Source organism: Ascaphus truei, chromosome 2 (genome assembly GCF_040206685.1).
Source record: "Ascaphus truei isolate aAscTru1 chromosome 2, aAscTru1.hap1, whole genome shotgun sequence".
Classification (NCBI taxonomy): domain Eukaryota; kingdom Metazoa; phylum Chordata; class Amphibia; order Anura; family Ascaphidae; genus Ascaphus; species Ascaphus truei.
The window spans coordinates 392992933-393019145 of NC_134484.1; the positions used below are offsets into that span (position 1 = coordinate 392992933).

At 39.2% G+C, this 26213-nt stretch overlaps 1 protein-coding gene across 15 annotated transcripts in view; it reads right to left on the reverse strand.

Annotated features, from left to right (window-relative positions):
• The window catches only part of PHF14 (PHD finger protein 14), a 416918-nt gene that overhangs the window by 99736 nt on the left and 290969 nt on the right, over positions 1–26213 (reverse strand). Inside the window, exon 22 of one of the 15 annotated variants that reach the window (XM_075587238.1) lies at positions 23658–23746. The exons of the other annotated variants lie outside the window; for them this stretch is intronic. Within the exon in view, the coding sequence (XP_075443353.1) occupies positions 23675–23746 (72 nt within the window). The 3' untranslated portion in view covers positions 23658–23674. Of the gene's footprint in view, positions 1–23657; positions 23747–26213 lie in introns of those variants that run through there. 15 annotated transcript variants of the gene reach the window in all.

Consider the following 26213-nt stretch of genomic DNA (forward strand, 5'->3'; position numbering starts at 1 on the left):
ATAATTAAGAACACTGTTTTTGATCAATGTTTTGAAAGTTTCTTTTTCTTTATGTGTGATGTTCTGGTAATTAGCCTCATGTTTTTTTTTTTTTGCAACAGGTTTAGTTTCCTTTGCAAGTAGGTACAGAAAAGTGGTTCTATTGGCATTGTTACACATCAGGTCAAATATACAGACTTTTTAAAAAGGTATTTTGTTAGACTCCACCTCTTTGGTGCAAGTGCAAGTTTGACAAAAGGCCCAGCAAGGTCTGAAACGTCACCCAGTTTTATTTTATTTTTCTGTAGTAATTAGATTGATTGAATAAACCTGACTGATGATTGAAGATGATATAAGTAAATATATATAAAAAATAAGGTATTTGTAGATTAAAGATATCTAAAAAAAAACAATTTACTAAAACAGCACTTATGGCCAACCTATTGTATGAAATGGTCATAGCTGCTACTGTAATTACATCCAAAATGTGCTATCTGGATTAAAAAAGGGTGTAAAATATTATGAAAACAGCAATCTTAAAAGTTGGGCATAAATCAGCAATACAGATCACTTGATTATTTATTATTTGCTGTTATACAGTAATCCAAACTTTAATTAAAAAAAGAGGAGACTAAACTGGTCACTGTTAATAGAATGCTGCAAATGGGAGCCAATCACTAGTGCATTACTCCTCAATTAGAAACCCGATAATGCGCTTTTTTGTAAAAAAAAAGAACAAAAAACATATTCTTTGAAGCCAGGTGAGGAAATTTAATTCACCAGTACACAAGAGCTATAGATGCAAAAGATCTGTTAGTGGTATTGTTAATATACCCAAAGATAGTATATGTATTTGGTCTATACCCATTGACTTGTGCAATGGTACTGCATTTACTATATCAGCTGCAAAATACTGGTTCTTTTCTGAGTAGACGTCCAAGGCCATAAACGTCTGCATTAACAAAAGAAACCTAAAGAATCTGATTTTTTAAAATACATTTTTACAGAGGCTGAATTAGTTATAGATTAGTAATTTGCAGGCCGCATGTAGCCCATGGGACTCATTCAGCGTATATGTGGATATACTTCAACAGACTGAAGGAAGATAGATTAAATTCAGGGTATTATAATTATACATACGCTGGACCATCAGGCATAAAGCACTAATATTGATGATTGAATAAGGGGAGCGCAGGATCGTGAAAAAGATAAAATATGCATATAGTGAAATATTGCAATAACCAAAAGGTCTTGAAGAATAATAATAATTGTGTAAGTGGTCAATGCCACTACTCACATGGCCCAGAAAAAGTGTAGACACATAAAGCTTTCTTTAAAAGAATGATCCTCGTCTATCACAGTCACTGGATGTCTTGGAACTGGCGTTTTACAAGGGGAGCATCTACCCAAAAGTAGGACCAGAACAGAGATCCCTTCTTGGGATGTGGTGCCTTCCCTCGTATGGATTTCAGTACACAGAGAATATATGTGTAAAAACCGATATATTTGCATAATGTACAGCACTCTGTACTTGCATAAAAAACATCATCAGCGGCCTGAATCGGAGCACAGAAGCAGCATGGACAGCATGTCGCCTGGTTTCCTCAGCTCATGGGATTCTTCCTTTCAGTGTTCTTTGCTTGATGCCGATTGGTCCTGGGACTCTGTCAACGTCCTCCCGTCAAGATCACGGTTTCCTGACGAAGCAACACGATTGCGAAACGCGCTGAACAAATACTGCAAGCTTTTGGAGCCATCACAGCCGCCGTAGGACGTTGATGGACACCCTGTCCATGCTGCTGCTGTGCTCTGATTCAGGCCGCTGATGTTTTATATTTAAGTACAGAGTGCTGTAAATTACTTTTATGCAAATATATCATTTTTTACACATATATTCTCTCTGTATACTAAAATCCATACGAGGGGATCCCAAGAAGAGATTTCTGTTCTGGTCCTACTTTTGGGTAGATGCTCCCCCTGTAAAACGCCAGTTCCAAGACATCTAGTGACTGTGATAGACGAGGATCATTCTTTTAAAGAAACCTTTGTGTGTCTACACTTTATCTGGGCCATGTGAGTAGTGGCATTGACCACTTACACAATTATTATTACTCTTCAAGACCTTTTGGTTATTGCAATATTGCATTACATGCATATTTTATCTTTTTCATGATCCTGTGCTCCCCTTATCCAACCATCAACATTTCCTAAGGATCGAAGGAGGATCCTCATCGGTCGAGCAGCGTATCATTTATATATTAATTATTTATTTCGCTGATTCAAATAACGCTATATTTATTTTATCATTCACTATCTATCACCATTATTCATTATAATATTTGATATTTATCACAAGAATGTGCCTCTGTTCTTCTTCTTTATAAAGCACTAATAAATAGACTTTGACATTAATGTATCCTCTGAAAAAAGGGATAATATATAATCAAGGAGTAACCAAATAACCCACAAGGAATTTACAACAAAAATTTACCAAAAATGCTCCAATAAAAACAGATTTTGCCAAACTTTATTGACTTTAGATCAAACCAAAGAACAAAAAAGTATTTTTCTGTAATTTCTCTTTTGAGCATGACTTCATAGTATAACTGATATTTTTCAAATTATAGCAATCTTCCGACAATAGCGACAATAATTAAAAAATAGTGTTTTTTTATATAAGGCAAATTATATGTAAATGAGGCATTACAATAACAGCGCTTAGCAACAAAAGTGCATTACGGTTAATGCTGGGACGTAACGTTGAGGTTAGTTAAGTCATAAATAAACTTGCCATTTCTCATATTCAGACCACTGAAATAAGGCACATGGTCTGGGTGGGTGTAACACCACAGAAATGTATAGAAAGTACAAGCGTCCCCTAAAGAAAACTTTTTTTTCTTCAAATTTCCCGTTGAATATTTAAAATGTCACCACCGTTGGGGATTAGGATACCCTGAGGATACTCTTGACTCAGGATCCCGGTTTTAACTGGAGAGTACTCTCCTTGACTGACTTCTGATGTAGCATTCTGGAACAGTGCCAGCTGGAGTCTTAAGGCTGCGGTCCCGGTCACTGCTACAGCACACGCCTCGGCATGCGCTGTGCGTATAAGCACCGCCCCTCAATGGGGCTGGGCCCAGTACTCACCTTCCCACTGAAGGTGCCCAATGAGGGCGAACCAGCCGCAGGACGTGATGGCCACGCCCCGCAAATCCCCGACCACGCCCCTTCCCGTCGCAAGCTCCCTCTCTCCTTAAAGCTGCAGTTCAGTCAATATCCTGCATGTGTGGTTTTTTTTAATAAATCAGTTCTGTAGTAAGAAAAAATACTTTTAGCATTTTCTGTTTTTAAAAAAACAACTTTTAAAGACCAATTTTCTTTTATTCTATTTTAACAGCCATTTGCTAAGGCACTGCCCCTTCATGTCCTGTCACAAGCCCTGGCACACCCCTTTGTCAGCCCTGCCCTCCCTCTAGCACATGTCAGTGCAGAATTGCTCATGAATATTCATGAGCTTCCACTGACAGACAAGCAGAATATAAACAGATCCCTTCACTAATTATGTCACCAAATTTCGACCTATCAATACATGGAGAACGAATTGACCTGCAGCTATACAGTTCTTTAGGTAATTAGAGATTGCACACATAAAACTATTGAAGTAAAAAAAAAAAATTAAAAAAAAAGACTGAACTGCAGCTTTAAGACCGCAGATCGCGATTAGCGCTGTGCACACGCCCCCCCCCCCCCCGCGGGGCGCGCGTGTCACAGTGATGACTGGGACCGCAGCCTAAGAGATTGTCCTTATTCTCCATCAGTTTGTATAGATGGAGGCTTTTACTGAGGGCACTAAGGGAAGTACAACAGACATTTGATCTGTGGGAATGGGCCAGAAAGAGGTTCTCTCCCCCCCTCCAAGCATTGTCCCCCTGATTTAATTTTTGATTGTCCTCTCTCCCCCCACTTTTATTCCCTTTACCTCCATTTGTTCCTCTCCCTTGTTCTCCTCTCTTGAGAGTAACATATACTATATACTTTGTTCTGTCACTTTTTTCCGAGAGCTCCCTCCATGTTTATTTTTTATAACTAGGATGATTACCATTTGAATAATTATCTTGTGTGTATGCACAGTGTTTACACTTATTTATATCTATCCATCATTTGTATTACTGGATACTTTTCATCAGTAAAACATTATTTATTCTTTTTTTAAGATTTTTTTTTTGCTTTTGATTCATTATTTCTACATTGAGTACTGGAAACCTAGTTGGGTTTGTATGACCACAGAAACATATGGTTCAACTAACATAGCTTATTTTCCACTCTTTTTTAACTTTGGTTAAACATCTATTTCTGCATCTAGATCGGTGTAAGGCTAAAATGTACCTAATGTCCCATTATTGTAAGCTAACAAACATTACACTTCAATAATGAGACGTGAAGCCTATGCTAATGAGATGTATTCCGGCTGTTGATTTTGCATACATTTAGCTTTGTGGATATGAATTAACCTCAGGGAAAATAATGGCCATTATTGTTTTCGTTAGCGTCGTTATGAGCCATGATTTTACATAGTTTTGTGGAATTTGCCCTAAAAAATAAAGTAGTTTGAAAGCAGAGTAAGCAGAACAGCAGGTATGCAAAAAGATAATACGTTCAAAATGTAGCTTGGTGAAGACTCTTTCCTACAGTATTCACAGGAACAGCATCTAAGATTTCAGTTATGAAGGCTTATTTATGAGAGTACCCGGGACATCAAAAATGGCGAGCTCCTCTGCCATAGAGATGGGTTCTAACACAACAGTATACACATTCAATGCTCGTGGGTTCTGCAGTGCAATACTGTGCAATGCAATGATACTGTAGCTCTTCTGACAATGCAAAGGTATTAATAACTCAACTAACCTATTTTTTCTCATTCTTATTCTTCACAATGCCTAATCACGTAGACAGAGAAAAAGTCAAACAGAACAACAGTATATTGCAAGAACAAATCATAGAAACTGGTGACTATGTATATCTACAAATGTCTAATTGAAAATACAATACAGAGCCCGACAATTTTTCTTCACAAAAACAGAGAAAGGAAGAGTGTCAGACAAGTGTTCCAAAAAAGGGAGTTTGGTGCAAGTTTAGCAGATGATATATTGTAGAATTCCAAACTGTTCAGTTACTGTTTTACAGAAGACAGCTTTGATTTAATTCCATCTCACCCATATGTGACCCATTTCTAGCATCCAAGCCATTTTGACAGACTAAATATTAGAAACTCAGAGTATATCCCTTAAGACAAAACCTTTGTTGTCAAATCTAAGAGTATCTTCTTGCACCATGCTCACAGAAACCTTTCAGAAAAAATAAATCAATAAATAGACAACTACAAGAAGACGTCTAAGTTTTAAAGAAACATAACAATAAACAGTCTGTCTGACTTACAATAATCAATTATTCAACAGGAAAAATCTCCTTTGTACTAAATGTTCAGTATTTTAGCAACAGGAGGAAGGCGGTAAACCAGATTATACAAAGCAAATTAATAAATGAAACCATAATACATCACTCCCGCATTGATTTAAAAACAATCGAAGCAATCTAAGAAATCTTGGTTATTTACCATAATGAGGTATATAAACTGCACTTAAGCTTGATGTTATTTATACCAAGCAAGAGGCAATTACTTTTTTGCCATTTGTTCCTTTATATACCAGGTGACTTTAACATGACAAGCATAAATATATTATGTTAACTCTGTATCCAATCTCATACATCATCCCACAAGCTGGTCCTGGTGAAAATCACATAACCCATAAATTAACTTTAAATAAGCTTTGATTCAGGCATGAACTGGTTTTCAAATTAAGCAGCCGTCAGTGTATTACAACTTGCTGTCGTTTTATTACCCCAATCAATTCTGTGTGACCAAAGATAGATGGAAAATAGTTGTTGCCTTAATTTAGGGGTATATCTAATACAAGCTTTGAAAAGTAATGAGTTCAAAACCAAAATTACTATGAACGACTCAATTACAACAAACAGAACAAGGAACAAAAACACATCTTAGTATAGTTTAAGAAAAGCTATAATTATCATAATGACAACGGATTTCTGGAAGTTTAATGTCATTTTAATTTGTACTGTACTTGTAGATACTTCTATGTTGTTAAACTTCAGATGGTAGAGGTGTACAAGAGAAGATTACACATTTAAAGCAATTTAAAAAACATGTTTGTCGGAATTTGTGATTTAGATATTGTTAACATATTGACATTCATAAAACAATTAAAAAACATTCAGCAGCCCATGTCCAAGTAGCCCATTGTAAGTAGCATGCAAACTGGAGTTTAAAAGGGAGGATCTCTTACCCTAACAGATATCATCATCATCTTCTTCTCTTCTCAGGTAAATCCCATATTTGAATCCTATCTCAATCACCCCTTGCTGTGTGTATTTAAGTACACCTGCAGCGGCCGTTATTCGAACAAATCTTGAAATGAATTTTGAGATTTGTCTGTTATCCTCACTAGTTTTGCAGCGGCAGACTATAATGACCCATCGGATTAACAGAGCAGCTGTATGAGTCCTACCGCGCTCTGCCTTTCTGTAATAGACGCGCAGTAAGTGATCGGTAGAATGACTGATTCAGCCTATCACGTGACTTGAGACATTTCCATGCAAAGGAGATACCGGCACCCCATAACGGGGCCTGTATCTCGGGAAGTAGGGGGTCCCCAGACTTGAAATCAATGCGATTCAGCTCCAGAGACCCCCTGCTACGTTACTGTAACGTTTAAAATTAAATAAAACCCCTGCGATCGCCCGTGAGAGGCGCACAGTTAGAGTGACTGATTCAGCCTCTTACTGTGCATCTTATTACAGAAATGCATGGTCCTCGGGTGGTCCCCGTAGGCCTGCGGTACCATTCCTGTATTTAAAAAAATAAACATGGCCTACATTTCAACATTAGCCATGCAGCATAAATAAAGTAAATAAAACCGTTCTACTTACCCCTGCCAATGTGAAGGGCGTCCTCGTCAGCTTGCTGCAGGTCCATGTCCTCCGTTAATAACCGCTATAGTAATTAATGGGTTAACCCACCCTGCCCCGCTACCCACCTGGGAGGCCTAACCATTCACCCCGGACCCACTATACCCACCCTGTACCCATAGATTGTTATAGTAGTACATCATACCCATATAATATGGGCATGATAAGCTACTGTACTATAGCAGTCAATGGTCACTAATACAAAAGCCTGACTATCCAAAATACACAATAATAAAACCTACAGTATACAACAAGCACTTAAACCCCCAAACTGTAAAATTAAAAGCAATAAACTATCAATCAATAATATAAATAAAGTCACTAGCCAACCAATCAATTAGCCAACCAATCAATTAACGAAATAAAACCACTAGCCAATAAATTAAATAAATCACACCACTAGACAATCAATTAAAGAATTCACACCACTATCCAAACAATACATTCCATATATAAAAGTAGTAGCCAACACATCAATTAATTAATACATCCACTAGGCAACACATAAATTAAACCATTAGCCCACACATTACAGTACATCAATAAATAAAAACGCCCAACAATCTGTAAAAAAATACAAATCAAAACAAGCCATCACAACAGAATACTGTAAAAGCAGCAACCAACACATCAATTAATTAATACATACACTAGGCAACACATAAATGTAACCATTAGCCAACAAATTACATCATTAAATAAATCGCTAAATAATCTGTAGAAAAATATAAATCAAAACAAGCCATCACAATTAAACACAATTTAATCAAAACAATTAATATACATAGAATAGATAAGTCAATAGAAGAAATGCATTTGCCAAAAAATGCATTGGCTATTACTATATTCATCTGTACCTTAAACAGGCACAGATTAATACATTAGCAGTCAATGGGCATTGAAATGTCTCGTGTCACATGATCGGGATATTTCAATGCATCGGAGATACCGGCACCCAATAATGGGGATTGTATCTCGGGAAGTAGGGGGTCCCGGACTTGAAATCAATGCGGTTCAGCTCCGGAGACCCCCTGCTACATTACTGTCATTTTTAAATTAAATAAACGTCCCGCGATCGTCTGTGAGAGGCGCACAGTTAGAGTGACCGATTCAGCATCTTACTGGGCGTCTATTACAGAAAGGCAGACCCCGGTAGGACTCACACTGCTGTGTTAATCCGATGGGCCTTTATGTCGGTCCCGGCAAAACTAGTGAATATATCTCAACCTACACGCGGCACAATGCAAAATTTACCAAGGTAAATGTTCGGAAAACAGCTGCTGCATTTGTATATGCAACTGTAACAATTCTAGGTAAATCCCATATTTGAATCCTGTCTCAATCACCCATTGCTGTGTGTATTTTAGTATATGCAACTGTAACAATCCTAGGCCCATATAACCACAGACATAGCAGCCCTAGCTGTCTTCAGCCCATGTCCAAGTAGCCCATTGTAAGTAGCAAACAAACTAGAGTTTAAAATGAAGTTCAAAAGGACTGAACAAGTGGACAACACTTACTGGCCCTGAATCCTGAATTTGATCTATGCTGGAAAGGAGGATATTATCCATCCTAGACTGCACATCTCTGCACGTTACTATTGCTGTGATGCCGCCTTTACTATTTATATGTGCTATGGCCTCCCTGTAAGGAATCCACTACTGGCTTTGACTATAGCCTTGCAGACCTATGCAGTTGCAAGCTTCCTCTGGCAATCTATGGCACATGTGCTGCTTCTCATTGCAGCTTCTACCCTGTGCTTCAGCATTGGAGGAATACTCACACACCCTCCTCCTGTGATTGGATCTCTGCCCTTTATATCCTGGGCGTTGGCACTGAACCAGTGCCGAGCATAACTCCTACCTGGGACGTTACTGTCTCTGCCACAAACCGCCCCAGGCCTCTCTCCTAGCGTTCTTACCTTCCAAGTTCCTGAGAATCCAGAGGCCTGTTCCTGTCTCCTGTGCTGAAGCGTTGTTGCCAGCACTGGTACCTGCTGCATTCACTCCTAGCAGTGGTTACCCCTATTTCCTGGTACCTGCTGCATTCACTCCTAGCAGTGGCTACCCCTAGTTTCCTGTGGTCTGCTGCTATCTCTATGCAGTGGCCTGCCTTGGATTTCTGCGCTGAAGCGTTGGTTTCCCCGACGCTGCCCTGCGGTGTACTTCGGCCAGCCTGCTGTCTCCCCCTGCTGAGACCGGCATCATGGGCCGAGGCCGCTCCTCGCGCAGAGGCCACTCCCGCGCTCACGCTCCTAAGCTGAAGCAGGGAACTCCTGTCTGCCTGTTGCCGATTCCTTGCTACGACTACGACCACCCAGATGTCTTCTATCCTGACCCTACTTCGGCCATCGATTGTCCTGTCTTCTCCTACCCCGACTTTGGCTTCAATAACGACGATGCTGCCTTCTCCAATCCTGACCCTGCGATGTACGACTACGAACTGCGCACTCCGGATCAGTCTGCGCGGACTAAGGTCAGTGATTATATAACCCCACCTCAGCCCCGCGGTCCGGTCCCGGTTTGTGGCGAGCATCGGCGTAACACTCCCTTCTTTTCAAATTATGCACTTCTTTCTACCAGTCTCATGTCTCCAACACTATTCTTATATCTCCATCTTTCCTTTATTTGCCACTTCTGAGTTCACATGAAATACTTTCTTACCTGCGCCCTCTGTCACTACACAGCTATACACCCTGCACTAAATCACACCCCTACAAATCACACTCACACATTTTATTATCCATGCTTCTCCTCCTTGCTTCTGGGAATATCTCTCCCAATCCTTGTCCCTGCCTTATTTCTACATGCTCTGATTCTCGCCTCCCACATGCAAATTTTACTCCTTCTGGTGTCAACTCCTCCAACCTCATACTCATCCCCTGCCACCCTCCCTCCTCTCTCCCATTCTCCTGTGCCCTTTAAAATGCTCGCTCCTTTTCTAACAAGTTCCTCTCTGTGCATAGAAAAGAAAGGAAGGATGAGTACCGCTGATAGAATCATGAGGCTGGCCAACGAGGCGGTAAACGCGTCAGGGGATTTTTTTGTGGTGTTTTATATTTGACCTATTATGCCCAATAAAGTCATCATTCTACGAGCGGTGCCCATCCTTCCTTTCTTTTCTACTCTTCAACCAACAGATTGGAGCACGCCTTGGGATTTATGACTAAGAACTGAGTATACCATTCCGGTATATTTAACAGACTATTTATTTTGCTACTCTGTAGCTGTGTGGTACAACAGGCATCCGCTGGTCTTGCCTTCGAGACAAAACCGAGAGGAATGCTCTTGGGAAAGTGCCGCCATCTCTGATGTCACAGTCACACCGATGGCCCAGGCGACTGCAGCATACTACAAGCACGCAGGTACCAGCAGAGCAGCTCGTGTGGGAGCTCGGTGGATGTAACTCCTTTGCCACGTTGGATTAGGTGAGCACGCCTCTGTATATACCGTTATTTGAACCTGGAACAACACAGAGCTAGACAGTTCTTTCAGTGTTATTGTTCTCAACGGAGAGGCGGGACAAGTTCACGTAGGTCCAGGCAGGGACATTTTACAGACATAGATCTGACGCCTTATCTGTTCAATGCCAACTACACTATTCTCTGCATTTACAGTAGGTGACCTGGACTATATGTTTATCAATGCTTCATGCATGCACCACATGTATACTAGGTCTTTGAAGATCTTTATATTCCTGTCCCAACTATTTTATCACATTATCACTGTAACCACGCAATCTGTATACTATTCGAGCACAGACATGGGAGTTATCTCCCATTTTTTCTACTCCTCTCTGTGCATGACTTCTTTCTCTCTCACTCTCTGTTATTTGCTGTAACTGAGACCTGGCTCACTCAGTCTGACTCTGCGTTGGAAGCTGCCCTCTCTTATGGTGGCCTTTCTTTCTCCCACAATCCATGCCCTGATGGCAGGGGTGGAGGTGCGGGGCTCCTGCTCTCCTTTCTCTGCAGTTATCGAACCATTCCTATTCCTCCCTTGCTTTTCCCTCCTTTGAGGCTCACACTGTCCAGATCTTCTCTACTCTCCCTGTCAACGTGGCGGTCATCTATCGTCCACCTACCACTACTCATCCCCCTTCTGCCTTTCTCTCTCACTTTGAATCTTGGCTCTCTTTCTTTCTCTCCTCAGACTCCCCTGTTCTTCCTCTTGGGGACTTCAACTGCCACATTGATGACCCCTCTCTCCCTTGGGCTTCCTGCTTTCACTCTCTCACCTCTTCTTTTGGCCTTCAACAGTGGGCTCAGCCAGCACCCACAAAGGTGGCCATTACCTAGACCTGGTTTTCACTAAAAACTTTTCACTCTCTGATTTCTCCATTTCCCTCTTTCTTCTCTCTGACTATCACCTCATCTCATTTTCTCTCTCAAACTTCGCCCCTTCTCCATCGCCATCTACCCCTCATTTCTGCAGAAACCTGCGCTCTACTAACCTACCAGCTTTTCAGTTCTGCTCCAGACCCTAATAACCTGGTCAGGAACAACAACTCTGCCTTATCCTCTTCTCTTAATCTACATGCCTGCTTTCCCTCTGCCGTCCTCGCCCTTTTAACCCCAGACCCTGGCTAAATTCCTACACGTGCATGCTGCGTTCCTGCACTCGTTCCTCTGAATGCCTCTGGAGGAAATCTCAAACTCTCACAGACTTACTTCACTACAAATTTATGATATCCTGTTTCCAATCTGCCCTCACTCAGGCTAAAACAAACCTACTTTTCTTCACTAATCAACATGAACAAGTCTAACTCACGCTGACTCTACTCTGTCCATACCACACTCAGCTGCCTCTTCTTCTTCCTCCATCTTACCTCAGGACTTTGCTGACTATTTTAAGGAAAAGGTGGAATCCATACGTCCCCTTTGTTTCCTCCTCCCATCCTACACTGCTTCCTAACTTTCCCCCTGCCTTCCTTGACTCATTTCTGCTGTCTCGGAGGAGGATGTGTCACTGCTGATCTCCTCTTATCTCTCTGCCACTTGCCTTCTTGACCCTACTCCCTCCCATCTCCTAAAACCCCTTGCTCCTACCATAATCCCTACACTCACACACATTTTTAACTCCTCCCTCTACTCTGGTACCTTTCCCTCCTCCTTCAAACATGCAACAGTCATACCATTACTCAAAAACAGCAAGCTTGACTCTACCTGTCTTTCTAACAATCGACCTGTCTTCCTCCTGCCTTTTGCCTCTAAACTCCTTGAACGTCTTGTATTCTCTCACTTGCTCCACTTCCTCAACACCTATTCTCTCCTAGACCCCCTACAATCTGGCTTCCGCACTGCTCACTCGACTGAAACAGCCCTCACTAAAATAACTAATGACCACCATGCTGCCAAAGACAGGGGTCATTACACTCTGCTCATATTACTTGACCTCTCTGCAGCATTTGACACCGTGGACCACCCTCTTCTCCTTCACATTCTCCATACTCTAGGTATTCGTAACAAAGCTCTATCCTGGATCTCCTCTTACCTCTCCCATCGTACTTTCAGAGTCTCTTCTGCTAACACCTCCTCCTCTATCGATCTCTCTGTGGGGGTACCCCAGGGCTCTGTCCTGGGACCTCGTCTCTTTTCTCTGTACACACTTTCTCTAGGTGACCTAATCACATCTCTTGGGTTTAAATATCACCTCTATGCTGACGACACAGAAATTTACTTTTCAACCTCTGACCTTACTCCTGCTGTACAGACCAAAGTTTCTGAATGTCTCTCTGCGATACCATCCTGGATGGCCCTCCGCCGACTGAAACGTAACATGGCAAAAACATACTTCCTCCCAAACCTAGCCCTACTACCTCCTTCTTCATTACTGTTGGAAGTACTATCATTCACCCAGTAAGCCAAGCACGCTGCCTAGGGGTCACATTCAAAACGTATCTAAAATCTAAAAATTAAAAACTAAAATTGGAATCCTACTTACTAGACCCAGGTAGGACATGCGCAATACAACGATCATAGGGGCAGACACTTCCCGCTAGCAACCGTCTCCGGTGTCCCAACGCTACGCTCCCCAGACCCGCTGGGGCGTGATGATCTTCTGGCGTGGTTAGCTGGTCGGTAAGATGGCTCGATTCCCTTCTCCGCAGTCTGGGTCCCCCAGTAACTCTGATGTCCGGTAGCTTCTCTCGCGAGAAGCAGTGGTGTCACAGTAAGTAAGTAGGATTCCAATTTTTGTTTGCCACCGTGAGGAGAGGAGCTGTTTTTAATCATCATTGTTTTTAATAAATGTATTTTTTGTTCATCTCACCTTCTTGCCGATACCTTTATTAGGGAACTCACCTTTCCCTACCATTCCAACCCCTTGTATTTTATCAATTATCTTGCAGTAATACACTATGTATTTTTCTTTCCCCTTCTCTTATATGTGCTGAAATCCACCAACTCATCTTCCATTGGATCCAAGGGACTTTGGACATTGAAATCCATTTGTTATGGACACCTAATCAAGGACTTTTTGATACTGGTACCATTTGTATTTCACAATATTTGTTGGTTTATTTAGTTTGTATACATATTTATGTCATTTTCACATTGGCGCCGTTAGGTAACATTTATTTTCCATGTCTTTCATCTGGCTAGGGTAGCCAGAGTTACCTTAATATATTGGCAGTCTAATTCTAATTCTAATTCTAACATCACTATTTAGGTTTAATTGTTATTTATTCAATTTGAATAATAGTTATTTAGAATAGCGCCGCACTTCATTTTTTTCATTTTTTACCCACCATAACATAGTGTGGTTTTTGTACTGGAACTCATTATTTTTATTCCCAGGAAATCCAGGGGGAGCAAATGGGAGAGAAGAAAACAGCGACACACACAATTCTTCTCTCCCATATGCTCCCGCTGGATTTCCTGAGAATCATTCTTGTGTTTTGGAACCCGTGAAGACAGGTCCCACCGGAGGGTTTGAGCTGGGATTTCAGAATTTATATTACATATTCACTCATTTTGATCACATAATATTGTTGTTATATTTATTATTTTATTTTTTATTATCATTGAGGTGTTCGCGCCTAATATATCACTGTCACGTACTCACTCATTATTTTTAACCATACAACGTTGCCTCTGTGAGATAGGCCAACCTTTTGTAGGTGTGTCTCATCTCCCACTCATCAATCTTTCAGGGCATTTATGGCTGGTAGAATTGTATTTTATTGTATGTCTTTATTTATATAGCGCCATTAATGTACATAGCGCTTCACAGTAGTAATACGTGACAATCATAAATAACAAATAATATAAATAACAGATCATTGGAATAAGTGCTTCAGACATAAAAGTAACATTTAGGAAGAGGAGTCCCTGCTCCGAGGAACTTACAATCTAATTGGAAGGTAGGAAGAACGTACGTAGACAGTGGGAGGGCATTCTGGTAAGTGCATCTGCAGGGGGCCAAGCTTGATGTTTCATGCGTATTGTATTAGCCACTACTCATATGCTTCTTTAAGCAAGTGTGTCTTAAGGTGGGTCTTAAAGGTGGATAGAGAGGGTCCTAGTCGGGTATTGAGGGGAAGGACATTTCATAGGTGTGGGGCAGTCAGTGAGAAAAGTTTAAGGTGGGAGAGGGCTTTAGATACAAAGGGGGTAGAGAGAAGACATCCTTGAGAAGAACGCAAGAGAAATTATGGTTGAGATGTAAGGAGCGGCAGAAGAGTGTAAAGCTTTAAAAGTGAGGAGGAGAATTGAGTGCAAGATGTGGGATTTGATTGGAAGCCAGGAGACTGCTTTCAGCAGGGGAGAAGCTGAGACAGATTTAGGAAAGAGTAGAGTGATTCTGGCAGCAGCGATTAGGATAGATTGTAGGGGAGACTGGTGAGAGGCAGGAAGGCCGAACAGCAGGAGGTTATAGTAATCAAGACGAGAGAGAATGAGGGCCTGAGTCAGAGTTTTAGCATTCAAGCAACAGAAGAAAGTGCTTATCTTTGTAATATTGCGGAGGAAAAAGTGTCAGGGTTTAGAAACATTTTGAATGTGAGAAGAGAATGTGAGAGAGGAGTCCAGTGTGACCCCTAGGCAGCATGCTAGGGCTACTGGGTGAATGATCGTGCTTCCAACAGTAGTGTGGAAGAAGGTAGTAGGGTCAGGTTTGGGAGGAAGTATGAGGAGCTCTGTTTTGTTTTTGTCATGTCAAGTTTAAGGCGGCGGAGGGCCATCCAGGATGATATCGCAGAGAGACATTCAGAAACTTTGGTTTGTACAGAGAAAAGAGAAGAGGTCCCAGGACAGAGCCCTGGGGTACCCCCACAGAGAGATCGATAGAGGAGGAGGAGGTGTTAGCAGAAGAGACACTGAAAGTACGATGGGAGAGGTAAGAGGAGATCCTGGATAGAGCTTTGTTACGAATACCAAAAGTATGGAGAATGTGAAAGAGAAGAGGGTGGTCCACAGTGTCAAATGCTACTGAGAGGTCGAGTAATATGAGCAGAGTATAATGACCTCTGTCTTTGGCAGCATGGAGGTCATTAATTATTTTAGTGAGGGCTGTTTCAGTCGAGTGAGCAGTGCGGTAGCCAGATTGTAGAGGGTCTAGGAGAGAATAGGTGTGTAGAAAATGGAGCAAGTGAGAGAATACAACGCGTTCAAGAGGTTTAGAGGAAAAAGGTAGGAGGGAGACAGGTAGTTAGAAAAACAGGTAGGGTCAAGCATGCTGTTTTTGAGTAATGGTATAGAATGATTTTAAGCCCAAATTAATATGAGAGTATAAAATACCCCATAACTCTCTCCCTACAACTACTAGAATGGTAAATTGAGGCTTTCTATGTATAATTTGATTGTCATATTAAGAAAGCATAAACTGTTTATCTGTATTGTAAATAAGAATGTAATGTCAAAATCCTCATACTGTATATTGTTAAACACCCAATCATTCATTGCATCACCGCTTTTTCAAAACATTGAACTATGACAAACATAATACATTTTTTCATGCAGAACTGAATAGCAGTTGAGTACAGTTGAGAAAATAGGAGCAATGTTACACTGTTTAATATAGAATTTCAGATTTCTCTTGCAGTGAGGGGGTTACAGAGGAGGATGCAGGAGAGAAAAAAACAGTTACTGTTTCCTTTAGTGCATAGAGCCGCTGACAAGGCACAAATTAGAGCAGTCTTCAGGCTGTCTTTGCAAGAAAAGATTAAATGTGAACAGCTCCTGTCTCAATAAGGCCTTTCTCAGAATTCACTCTCTAGGTTACTCATAACTTAAAATAAAACTTGGCTCAGTGAAAATGCATTACTCGGTTATAAATATTAAAAGAAAAACCTATTTTTTCTTTTTTCCATGTAACAGTTCAAATAAGACTGATGTGTATCAGTTTCATATTAATCATTCATAGTGTGAGTAGAAGAAGGCTGCTACTTAAAAGCATAGATTTGTTTGTTTGTTTTTTACTGAAAAATGTATTTATTAAAATAACTTTCAAATAATGTTTTCATTATTAGAAGGGCACTTGATACACTTATCACACATTTTTGTTAATAATAATATAAAATAAAAAATATTAAAGATACACAATCTTAAACCAATAGAAGATATAAGCCATCTTATGAGACGACAAATTTCATTCATATTGACAGCAGCCATGTGCTCAATCGCAGCCTCATGGAAGAAAATAGCTCCACCGTCCAGACTCACAGTAGAGAAACGGATTAACGAAAGTATGACCATGGAGAAATTAACAACTTTTATGAAGCAATGGGCAGATACCTTTTATAGAACATGGGGACCATGGCTCGAACAATAAAATAATTAGAAAAGGAAACATCTGATGGATGCGGGGCTGGGATGCCTCCTCCCCATGAGTGTCTTGTTGCAATATAATTTATTTTTTCTATTTCTTTTTCTATTTTTGTTTGTCTGTCCATCCCCCTATCTAAGTCTAATAGACAGCAGTGATATAGCTCAGTTGCTTGGATCGACCAGGAGGATCACTAAGACCGCACTTATGAATCGGCTGAATATTGGAAGTAAGGAATGTTAGACGCAGATATGTAGAGGTGATCCTATGGAACTGTAACTGAATGCTGCGGTAAGATATCGTATTAACATATGCTGTAAAACTCAATAAAATTATTTGAAACAAAAAAAAGATACACAATCTTTTAAAAAGAAAACAATTTAAATATAATATATGTACTATAAAAAAATATATACAGTTTGCATAGGGAGGGATGTAAAGTCATACTCTGAGATTCAGTACATAGGGGAACTTATATAAACTTTGTAAGGGGAAATATATAAATAAGCAACCATGCTACAAGCATCTATAAAAATAAAAGTATTTAAGTATTGAAAGAAAATATATATGCAGTGTTTATGGGTTCATTAATTCCCTCATTTGATACCATGTATTCAAAGTGAAATAATGTATGTGGAGGTTTAATTAATTTGCATCAAACAATAGTCTAAATAAATTAAATGTATTAGGAAATACTATGGAACCTTATGGAATGAGCTAATAACTAAAATATAAATAAATAAGATTTATCCCAGGATTCTGTAACATTGTTAATTATAACAACAGAAATAATATTGCAAAGGAAACCATCTTATTTCCAAGCTTGAAACCTATAACTTTTGCCTAGTTGTTTAAGCTTTTATCTATTAAATAATAAACCACTTATTTATGCTTCATGTACTAAAGATCTACAATAAGCACTGAGTAAATAATGCAGCAATTTCTTTATTATAATGGATATATTCTTGCTTTTTCCGACACAGTTTTTATTTTGTACAAATCTGATGCTCTGTTCAGGAGATATTAAGAAGTTAAAATGGAGCTCTCACAGAGCACAATGTGCCAGATACTAACATTATATGAGTCAAACTCTAAGCAAAGTCACAATCTGATCCATGCACCAATATCCGAAGGCCAATTGGGTAGTAACAAATTTGGGCAGATGCTCCATATCCCGGTGATCGGAATTTATATTAAATCCGAATTTGTGCCTGTGTGTGCTAAGCCCATTCCACTTCCTTACTGTGTTTTCTGCACTTTGTGATTCTGAGGAAAGTGGGACAGCAGGGAGAGAAAAATAAATAATGAAACCCAAAAAATCTTTGTTATGGAGACAGGCACAGGGGTTCTTCTTGTACACATCCTGTGAGACTGAGGAGGGATTTTCAAGATGCTCAGTTAGTAGGGCAGGTAGAACAGCAAGAGCAACAGTAGATATACCAGCTGCTTTTTATGGTACCAGCAGGAGGAGTAGTAGTAGTACAGTAGCTATTTCCCCTGTAGTTGTGTGCATGCTGCAGGAAACTGCTGCTTCTATTGCCTGTGTCAGAGGAACATGTTTCTGAGTTGAGCTTGGGGAAAGTAACACCTCCTTCAACCTCGCTCTTTGGAAGTGGAATTGTTTTAGAAGAGGCAGTTGGCACTGAGGATTTGGAGGCTATTGCCTATTTGTTGGGAGAGTGAGGTTCTGACATAGCCCCCGTTGTCAGCAGCTATTTCCTCTGTCATTGACATCAGATGATTCTTTGTGTAGCGAAGTTGTTTTAGCAGGTGCGTGAGCAGGCTGGTCATAAAGATCAGAAGCTTTGTGAGTTTGGTCTTCACCATGCAAGTGTGTGGAAACACTTAATGCTATGGTAAAAATAAATCTGAGGTCCTCAGAAAAGCAGTTATTGATGCTCATCAGTCTAGAAAGGGTTACAAAACTATTTATAAGGATTTGGGACTCCACCTATCGACTATTAGCCAGATATAGTCTACAAATGGAGAAAGTTCCAGGCCACAATCACTCTACCCATGAGTGGTCATCCTACCGAAATCTCTCCAAAAACAAACCAGAAAATCATCTAGGAAGTCACAAAGAACCCCAGAGTAACATTCAAGGATCTGCAAGCCACTCTTGCCTTGGCTAATGTGAGTGTTCATGACTCGACTATCAGAAAAAGGACTGAAAAAGAATAGTGTTCATGGAAGAAAAGCCAGGAGGAACCCACTGCTCTCTAAAAAGAAAATTGCTGCTCATTTGAAGTCCGCCAAAGAGCACATAGATGATCCACAAGATTCTGGAACAATGTTCTCTGGACAGACGGGTCAAAGGTAGAACGTTTGGCCTCAATGAGAAACATTATGTTTGGCGAAAACTAAACACTGTGTTCACACAGAAGAACCTCATCCCAACCGCAAAGCATGGTGGTGGGAGTGTGATGGTTTGGGGCTACCTTGTTGCCTCAGGACATGGATGGCTTGGCATCATTGATAGAACCATGAATTTTGCATTGTATCAGAAGATTCTAGAGGAGAATGTCAGGCCATCCGTGAGCTGAAGTGAAAGAGGGATATATATATATATATATATATATATATATATATATATATATATATATATATATATATATATATATATGTCCAGTGCCAGTATTTTGACCACTTGTTTGATCTGGTATATTATTATATATACACAGTGTTCAGAAAAATCTGGAGACCCTTTTATTTTCCGTCATATCTTTCAGGAAAATATGAGCAATTATAGGTCACAGTAGATTATTATATTTAAGAATTAGATGACAATCTATTAATTAGTCTTTGGAATTGGTGACGGCATGATGACCTCATCAAGTGCATATTTACAAAATGGTGTCTAGCGAAGAAGATAAGCACGTTGTAAAGTACTTGAGACACAACAATAATTATGGTCCAAAACACTTACATAAAATGTTTCCTGTGATAGGATGGTCACTAGGGGGACTGAAAAAACTAATTTGTAAAATAATGTATCGTTCAGGAGTGGGAGTAGATTGATTGATTGCATAATTGATCATGCGTTGATCCGACAGTGGAGTTCTTGTCTTCGAGCGCACTTTTAAGCAGGACAATTTGAACACACTTTGAATTTAAACTTTATAGTAATCTTAGTGTTTCAGATTAGATTGCAACAGTTTAACAGATTTACGAGCTACGAAGGAAACATTTCTTGTTTAATGAACATGAACCTACCACAGTGTATCAGGTACTTGTGACATTATACAGTGACATCAATTTAGTTAACATAGTTATATAGCTACATAGTATATGAGGTTGAAAAAAAAGACATGTCCCTCAAGTTCAGCCTATGCTAAATTTAGACAAATACTTTATCCTATATTTGTATTTACAGTATATTGATCTAGAGGAAGGCAAAAAAAAACCCAGTGCAATATCATCCAATGATGTCACATAAGCAGAAACATAAATTCTTCCGACTCCAAATATTGGCAATCAGATTACTCCGTGGATCAACATCCTTACCATGTTTACTTATTTTGGTATATCCCTGAAATGCCTTTCCTTTCATCAGTTGATGTATGTATAATATAGTAGACAATAGACACAGATAGTACAGTAGAGCCCAGGCCACAGCCCAGGGGCTGGACAGAGACAGGGTCAGTCATCTTAAATGATGCTATCTTTATTAAGTAAATTATGTTATTATCTAATCAATAACAGCACAGCATTAGTACTACAGCAGCAGCCACAAAGTAAACAACCCACACCAAGTGAAACTCAACACATTGGCTTAGTCAGACCTACGACTGCACTCCTATTTATACCCCTTCCAAAGCACATGTGTTAAATTTGTTTGCGAACTCAGATTTTTATACATTTAAATCTGTTTGTGAATTATTTGTGATAGAAAGTAAAAGGCTGAAAGGAACTTGTAAATTTGCAGCGGATTCAAATGTCACCAAAAAATCCTCCCATCTCCAAGTATGACAAGAAAGTCCATGTGGATTCTGGGGCTCAATTAGAGTTAATGAACAGAATGTACATATATTTTACAATACTAAAAAAGGTAGTCCTTTCAAACCAAAATAAAAGCTTGATTGTAGAGGGGGAATTCATTTATGAGCTAATGATTTGGAGATAGCATTGGTCCTGATAAACTCTCACTGAGCGTGAACTCCCAGGACATGTAGATAATGCACAATAATACTCCTAAACCCTTCATATAAATGTATAACAGCCCCCCTTAATCTTTCCAATTGAAATCCAGTGTTGAAGCAGAAAAAACTCACTTATTTGTTGATGTTTCTCTCTGCTGCTGCTACTGGTGGAAGGTTAGGTTCCTCCGGTGTGCAGCCCGCTGATTTGGCACAAAAATAGGTAGAGATTGCATGGCACCACCAAGGCAAAAACGAGATCGAGAAGGTAACTCTAAAAATTGTTTATTTGATCATAAAAAAGGGGGCAAAAACAGACCTCGTTTTTGCCTTGGTGGCGCGATGCAAACTCTACCTACTTTCATCTCCATGTATGATTTAGCTACAGTATGCTGGCGACTATGAAACAACTGTGTAAATGTAACTTTTTAAGAAAATTGGTATTTCACCCTACACACTTGTGTATTTGTCTGTCACCCAGCGCTTGTAAAGTTTCCTACCACACCACCATTACATTAAAAAAAATCTCAAAAAACAAATAAAACTTTCTGTGGCTGTGCCTTTCACTGAGGACTAAGGTTATAGGATAATTTAGGGAAGAATTTCCAATATTAATGCCATTTGGAATTACATACTGTTGAGCATATGTTACGGATTGTAAAACTACACACACATAAGGCTTAAAATCAAACTAACAAGGATATATTCTGTCATTTGGAAACTTGTAGTGTTGTTTCAGCAGTCATTTAGTGCAACTACAAATATGGATGTGGTTGGCTGAAAGTTACAATAAATAAATGATGCCATCTGTTTGCAGTGTCCATTGTCTTTAGAACATCTAGTACTACCAGCAAAAATGTGATCCAAGTATAAAAATCAAAACAAATGGTAATTTCATTGTCAGTTTTCATTTAAGCTTTCTAATTCTTCAATCACTTGATCTAGAGAATGAAATACCCAAAGACATTACCCCTAATACACTTAATTTATTTTAGACAAGCTAAAGAAGATATTACAGACTGGATAAATTTGAGTCCTGTTCTTTTCGATAATCATTTTGAATTGCAAGAATGTACAGTAAGAAAAGAAGGAAAAGAGGAGACAAGATGATTTAGTGATATCTTTGTACAATGCAGAAGAGTAGATGCCATAAAAAAAAAAAAAAAACTCTTCAGTCTTAGATTGAGAACATCTAAATAAAACTGGTTTACTGGTTTAGAATAGTTAAAAAAATGTGCAAGTAATAATAATTTCTCCCAATGGGACTCAAAGCGCTTCACAATTACAGTATAGTGTAAAGTACGGAGCACATACAGTAGAAGCTAGCTGTTGTCAACCACTTACCTTGCAGAACTTGCAAGGTAACCCTCTAGTATGTCGCAAGGTTCCAGCGGCCAGACTAATGGTCCATCAGATTCACACAGCGGGGGTCCCTGCTGTGTGAATCCTACCTGGATTCACCTGTATGTAAGAGAAGCGCAGTCAGAGATAGATTGAATCAGTCACTCTACCGGCGCGCCTCTAACAGGTGATCGCAGGATTTTATTTGATAAAACAGGGGGTCCCCGAGGCTGAAATCAACGCGGTTCAGCTCAGAACACCTCCTGCTCTCGCCCACTAGTATCAAAAGCAAAAAAAAACAAATAAGAAAAATCATTGCCGTAGCAGCTAGCCGCTAAGGTAATGAAGCTGCTTAAATTTTACTTTTACTAATAGTGTGCGGAAGCAGGGGGTCTTTCTGAGGTGAGCCACATTGATTTCAGCCTCGGGTACCCCCTGCTTCCAGAGATATAGACCCCGGTATGGGGTGCCAGGATCCCCCTGCAGGATTTAAGTCCCCTGGTCATGTAAATAGAGGATTTTAACATTGTGGGGATACTGGCAGCTGATGCCCATAAGGTTTGGGTGTGCCACTCTGTGCCAATCAATTGGTAGCTTCCATTCTTCACCAAATAAAAAGTATGCTCCAGTTTGTCACTTTGTATGCACATAGCCATACAAATAAAGATAAATTAGTAATTACATAGTAGATGAGGTTGAAAAAAAGACATCCCCATCAAGTTCAACCTACAGTATGCCTAATTCAGTACAAAATATAATTAAGGTTCTTTCTCAAAGTTTTGAAATTCAGAATTCTATAGAACTAACCCTGCCGTAGGTTTATTATTAAATCAGAATTCACATCAGTCCTATTCTAGATCATCCGACATTTATGCTAAGTGCTGGAAGTACATTTTTAAACTATAACACAACTCTTATACAAGGCAACTGAAATGTTACAAGTACATGCATTAGAAAAAAACACTGACACAAAGAAAACTAGGACATTAAAAAAAACGGGGGGAAAAAAAATAAATAAGCACTTACTCCATGAACTACAAACATACTTTTCATTAGTGTTACCCAATGCTTTATTTGTGTGAATGTATAAATAAAACAGTTTCAGGCTTATCTGAAAACATTAAAATGTAGATTTGAAGAGCAGGAAGCACAGCAGAATGACAGTTGCAATCGGTTCAAGTGATGTCACTGACAGAATTGCTTTTGCTTATTCCTGCAATTACATCACAAGAGCAGTTCCAATGTATAATCCTTATAGCTCAAGCTAGCAATCAATATAAAAACCTGTGTGTATGAGGGGGGGGGGGGGGGAGTGAGGTCCACACTGATACTTTGTAATCAAGCTCCTAGCAGATTTTTGTACATTTTATGTTATAATATAAAATGGTGAATTTCATGATACTACCTGGTTCAAGTATGAACAGATATAGAGGATTTATGGGTATGTAGAATGAAAACTGCTTGGAGCATGACCTCTATGCCCTAGGGAAAAGCAGAAACAGTCCTTATCAGTAGTGCCAGTTCTTCCCCGTGGATTCTAATTTATTACAAATACTGCTCTTAATTCAAAACCACCTTCACAAACAGATTTACAATGCTGCAAGGTCTGAAGTACAGTTATTAAAATACATCCGTTTCAAGTTGGTGCTAGCTCTCGTAGGGTCTAACCAATGCAAAGTTTGTCATATGAGAAAGCTTGTCAGACCCGATGATCAACACTTATGCTCAAAGGTGACAGGCAGTATTACCAATGGTGAAGAGGCAGTCTTCATGCCCTGCAGTCACTGTCTATCTAACATTTGACAAGCAGAGTAAAAAAAGGAGTATAGTACACTGGTTAAAAACTAACATGACCCAGTAAATCCCTATACATACTGACAAAAACATGAAAGTAGTAAACTACTGGAAACTAAACTGCTGTCAAGAGCATATTTGCAATCTACAGGTTACCATCATGATTTTAATATTTAGAAGTAGAAAACTATCATACTGTAACCATTTTAAAAATGACTACTGTATAGAGCCAGTTTGCGAAACCAAGTCAGGAAAGGCAGAATTGTCTGAACGAAGGGTAAATACGGGCTAAAGGAGGCAATATATATATATATATATATATATATATATAGTGGTTGACAAATCACAAAAAAATCTACTCGCCACCTAGTACCAAACGTGTGCTTCTTGGGCCAATATTTACTCGCCCGGGGGTTAAATCCACTCGCCCGGGGCGAGCAAATGTATAGGTTTGTCGAACACTGTATATATATATATATATATATATATAAAACAGTATATATCCATAAAAATTATAGTATATACAACTGAACATAAATCATAAGAATGTATATGTAAAAGAATGACACTATCCAAAGTTGTGTAAATACAAAAGCTTAAAACAATCTTCACACCACAAATACAAGACAATTTATATTTTCAGCTCTGAAAAGGTGCTTCTAGTTTTGATAAGATATTATGCTACACGCATTTCTGATGTTTGCTTTCACATATGTAGTTCACTGAGAAGTGGAATATATGTTTTAATTAAAACACAATTATTACATTTAAAGTAGCAGCATTACAAATGTTATTATGGGTTATAGTATCCGGTGTCAAATATCTTACTTTAGGTATTGACATGAGACTCAAGCAGAAATGCCCCCCAATAGAATGTGCTAGTCTTACTAGTGGTTGATACTCAATATAGGAGAGAAACCCTCGATCTAAACTTAAAGGCATAATCAAAAGTGTACTATAGACAGTGACATGTTTAAGAGGTTATACAGTATGTGAGTGATTAGTGTTTTCCCCCAATATATCTGAAAACTACACATTTAAAAAAAAAAACATGTACGTTGGTAAACATGGTGAGAGGAGAATTGGGAGGGGTTTTTAACAAAAAGTTTGTACAGCCACCATCCCCATTTTCTTTATTGGCTCTCTGTCAAGGATAGAGTGGGATAAGGGGAGAGGAAACACATGACTGACAAACACTCCCATTCCGGGGCTACTAAGAAAAGAGGCCACGTTTTTGCTTTTACCATGCTTCATCTATTTAAGGTAGCCAATGAAATTATCACAAAAGTTTTTTTGGGGGCCCGGCTACACAGCAATAAACCTTTCAGTAGTAATACTTCTGAAAACACCCAAGTGAAGTTAATCTATTTTGATGTGATAAAAAAAGCAGAAGGTGAAGGGACCTACTGATGACAATTCAGTATACACTGGGTAGCCTGAGGCTCATCACACAATGACTATCAATTTTATACTGCTAAGTGCTGTAACTCCACCCTTTTAATACTAAACATTGTAGTATTATAACGAATTATTTAAAATACCAAATAGGTTATAGAATCATGCTAGAGAATTACACATACATTTCAATAAAGGAACAATAAAACGAAATTATCAGCAAACTACATGTTTATTTTCTACAAAGTAGATCTTAACGTATGCATTTTATATATGTAAATTATTTCCTTGAACATATTAAATAATCCTAAATACCAATAAAAACTTGTTTTCCTTCTCAGCTGGATCTCTGAATTATACCTGCCACCTGTATCCACAGCTTGGCACTGCACTATGGTCATGCGAATGGAATCATGCAACAGTCCCTATCAGATCAAAGAACAAAGTAGCAGAATGGGAAAGAACAGGTGAGAGCCCTATGCCTGCACATATAGAAGTGACAAGGGGAAGGGCAACCTGGAAGATGTATCAAATTTCAGATTGGCTTGCAAACAACATAATTTAACTTAATATTGAATAAAAGACTGCAAGGCTTGAGTTCTGCGGTTTAAAAAGCAAACTATTTTAATTACCTGTTAAACATATTACTTATTTTTGGTTACTTTAGTGCTCAGGAGGACATTACACTAAGGTATTACATTTTGATAAGAGTTGTAGGAAGTCAGATTGACTTTCATCTTTAAGCTTTTCAGCTGACAAA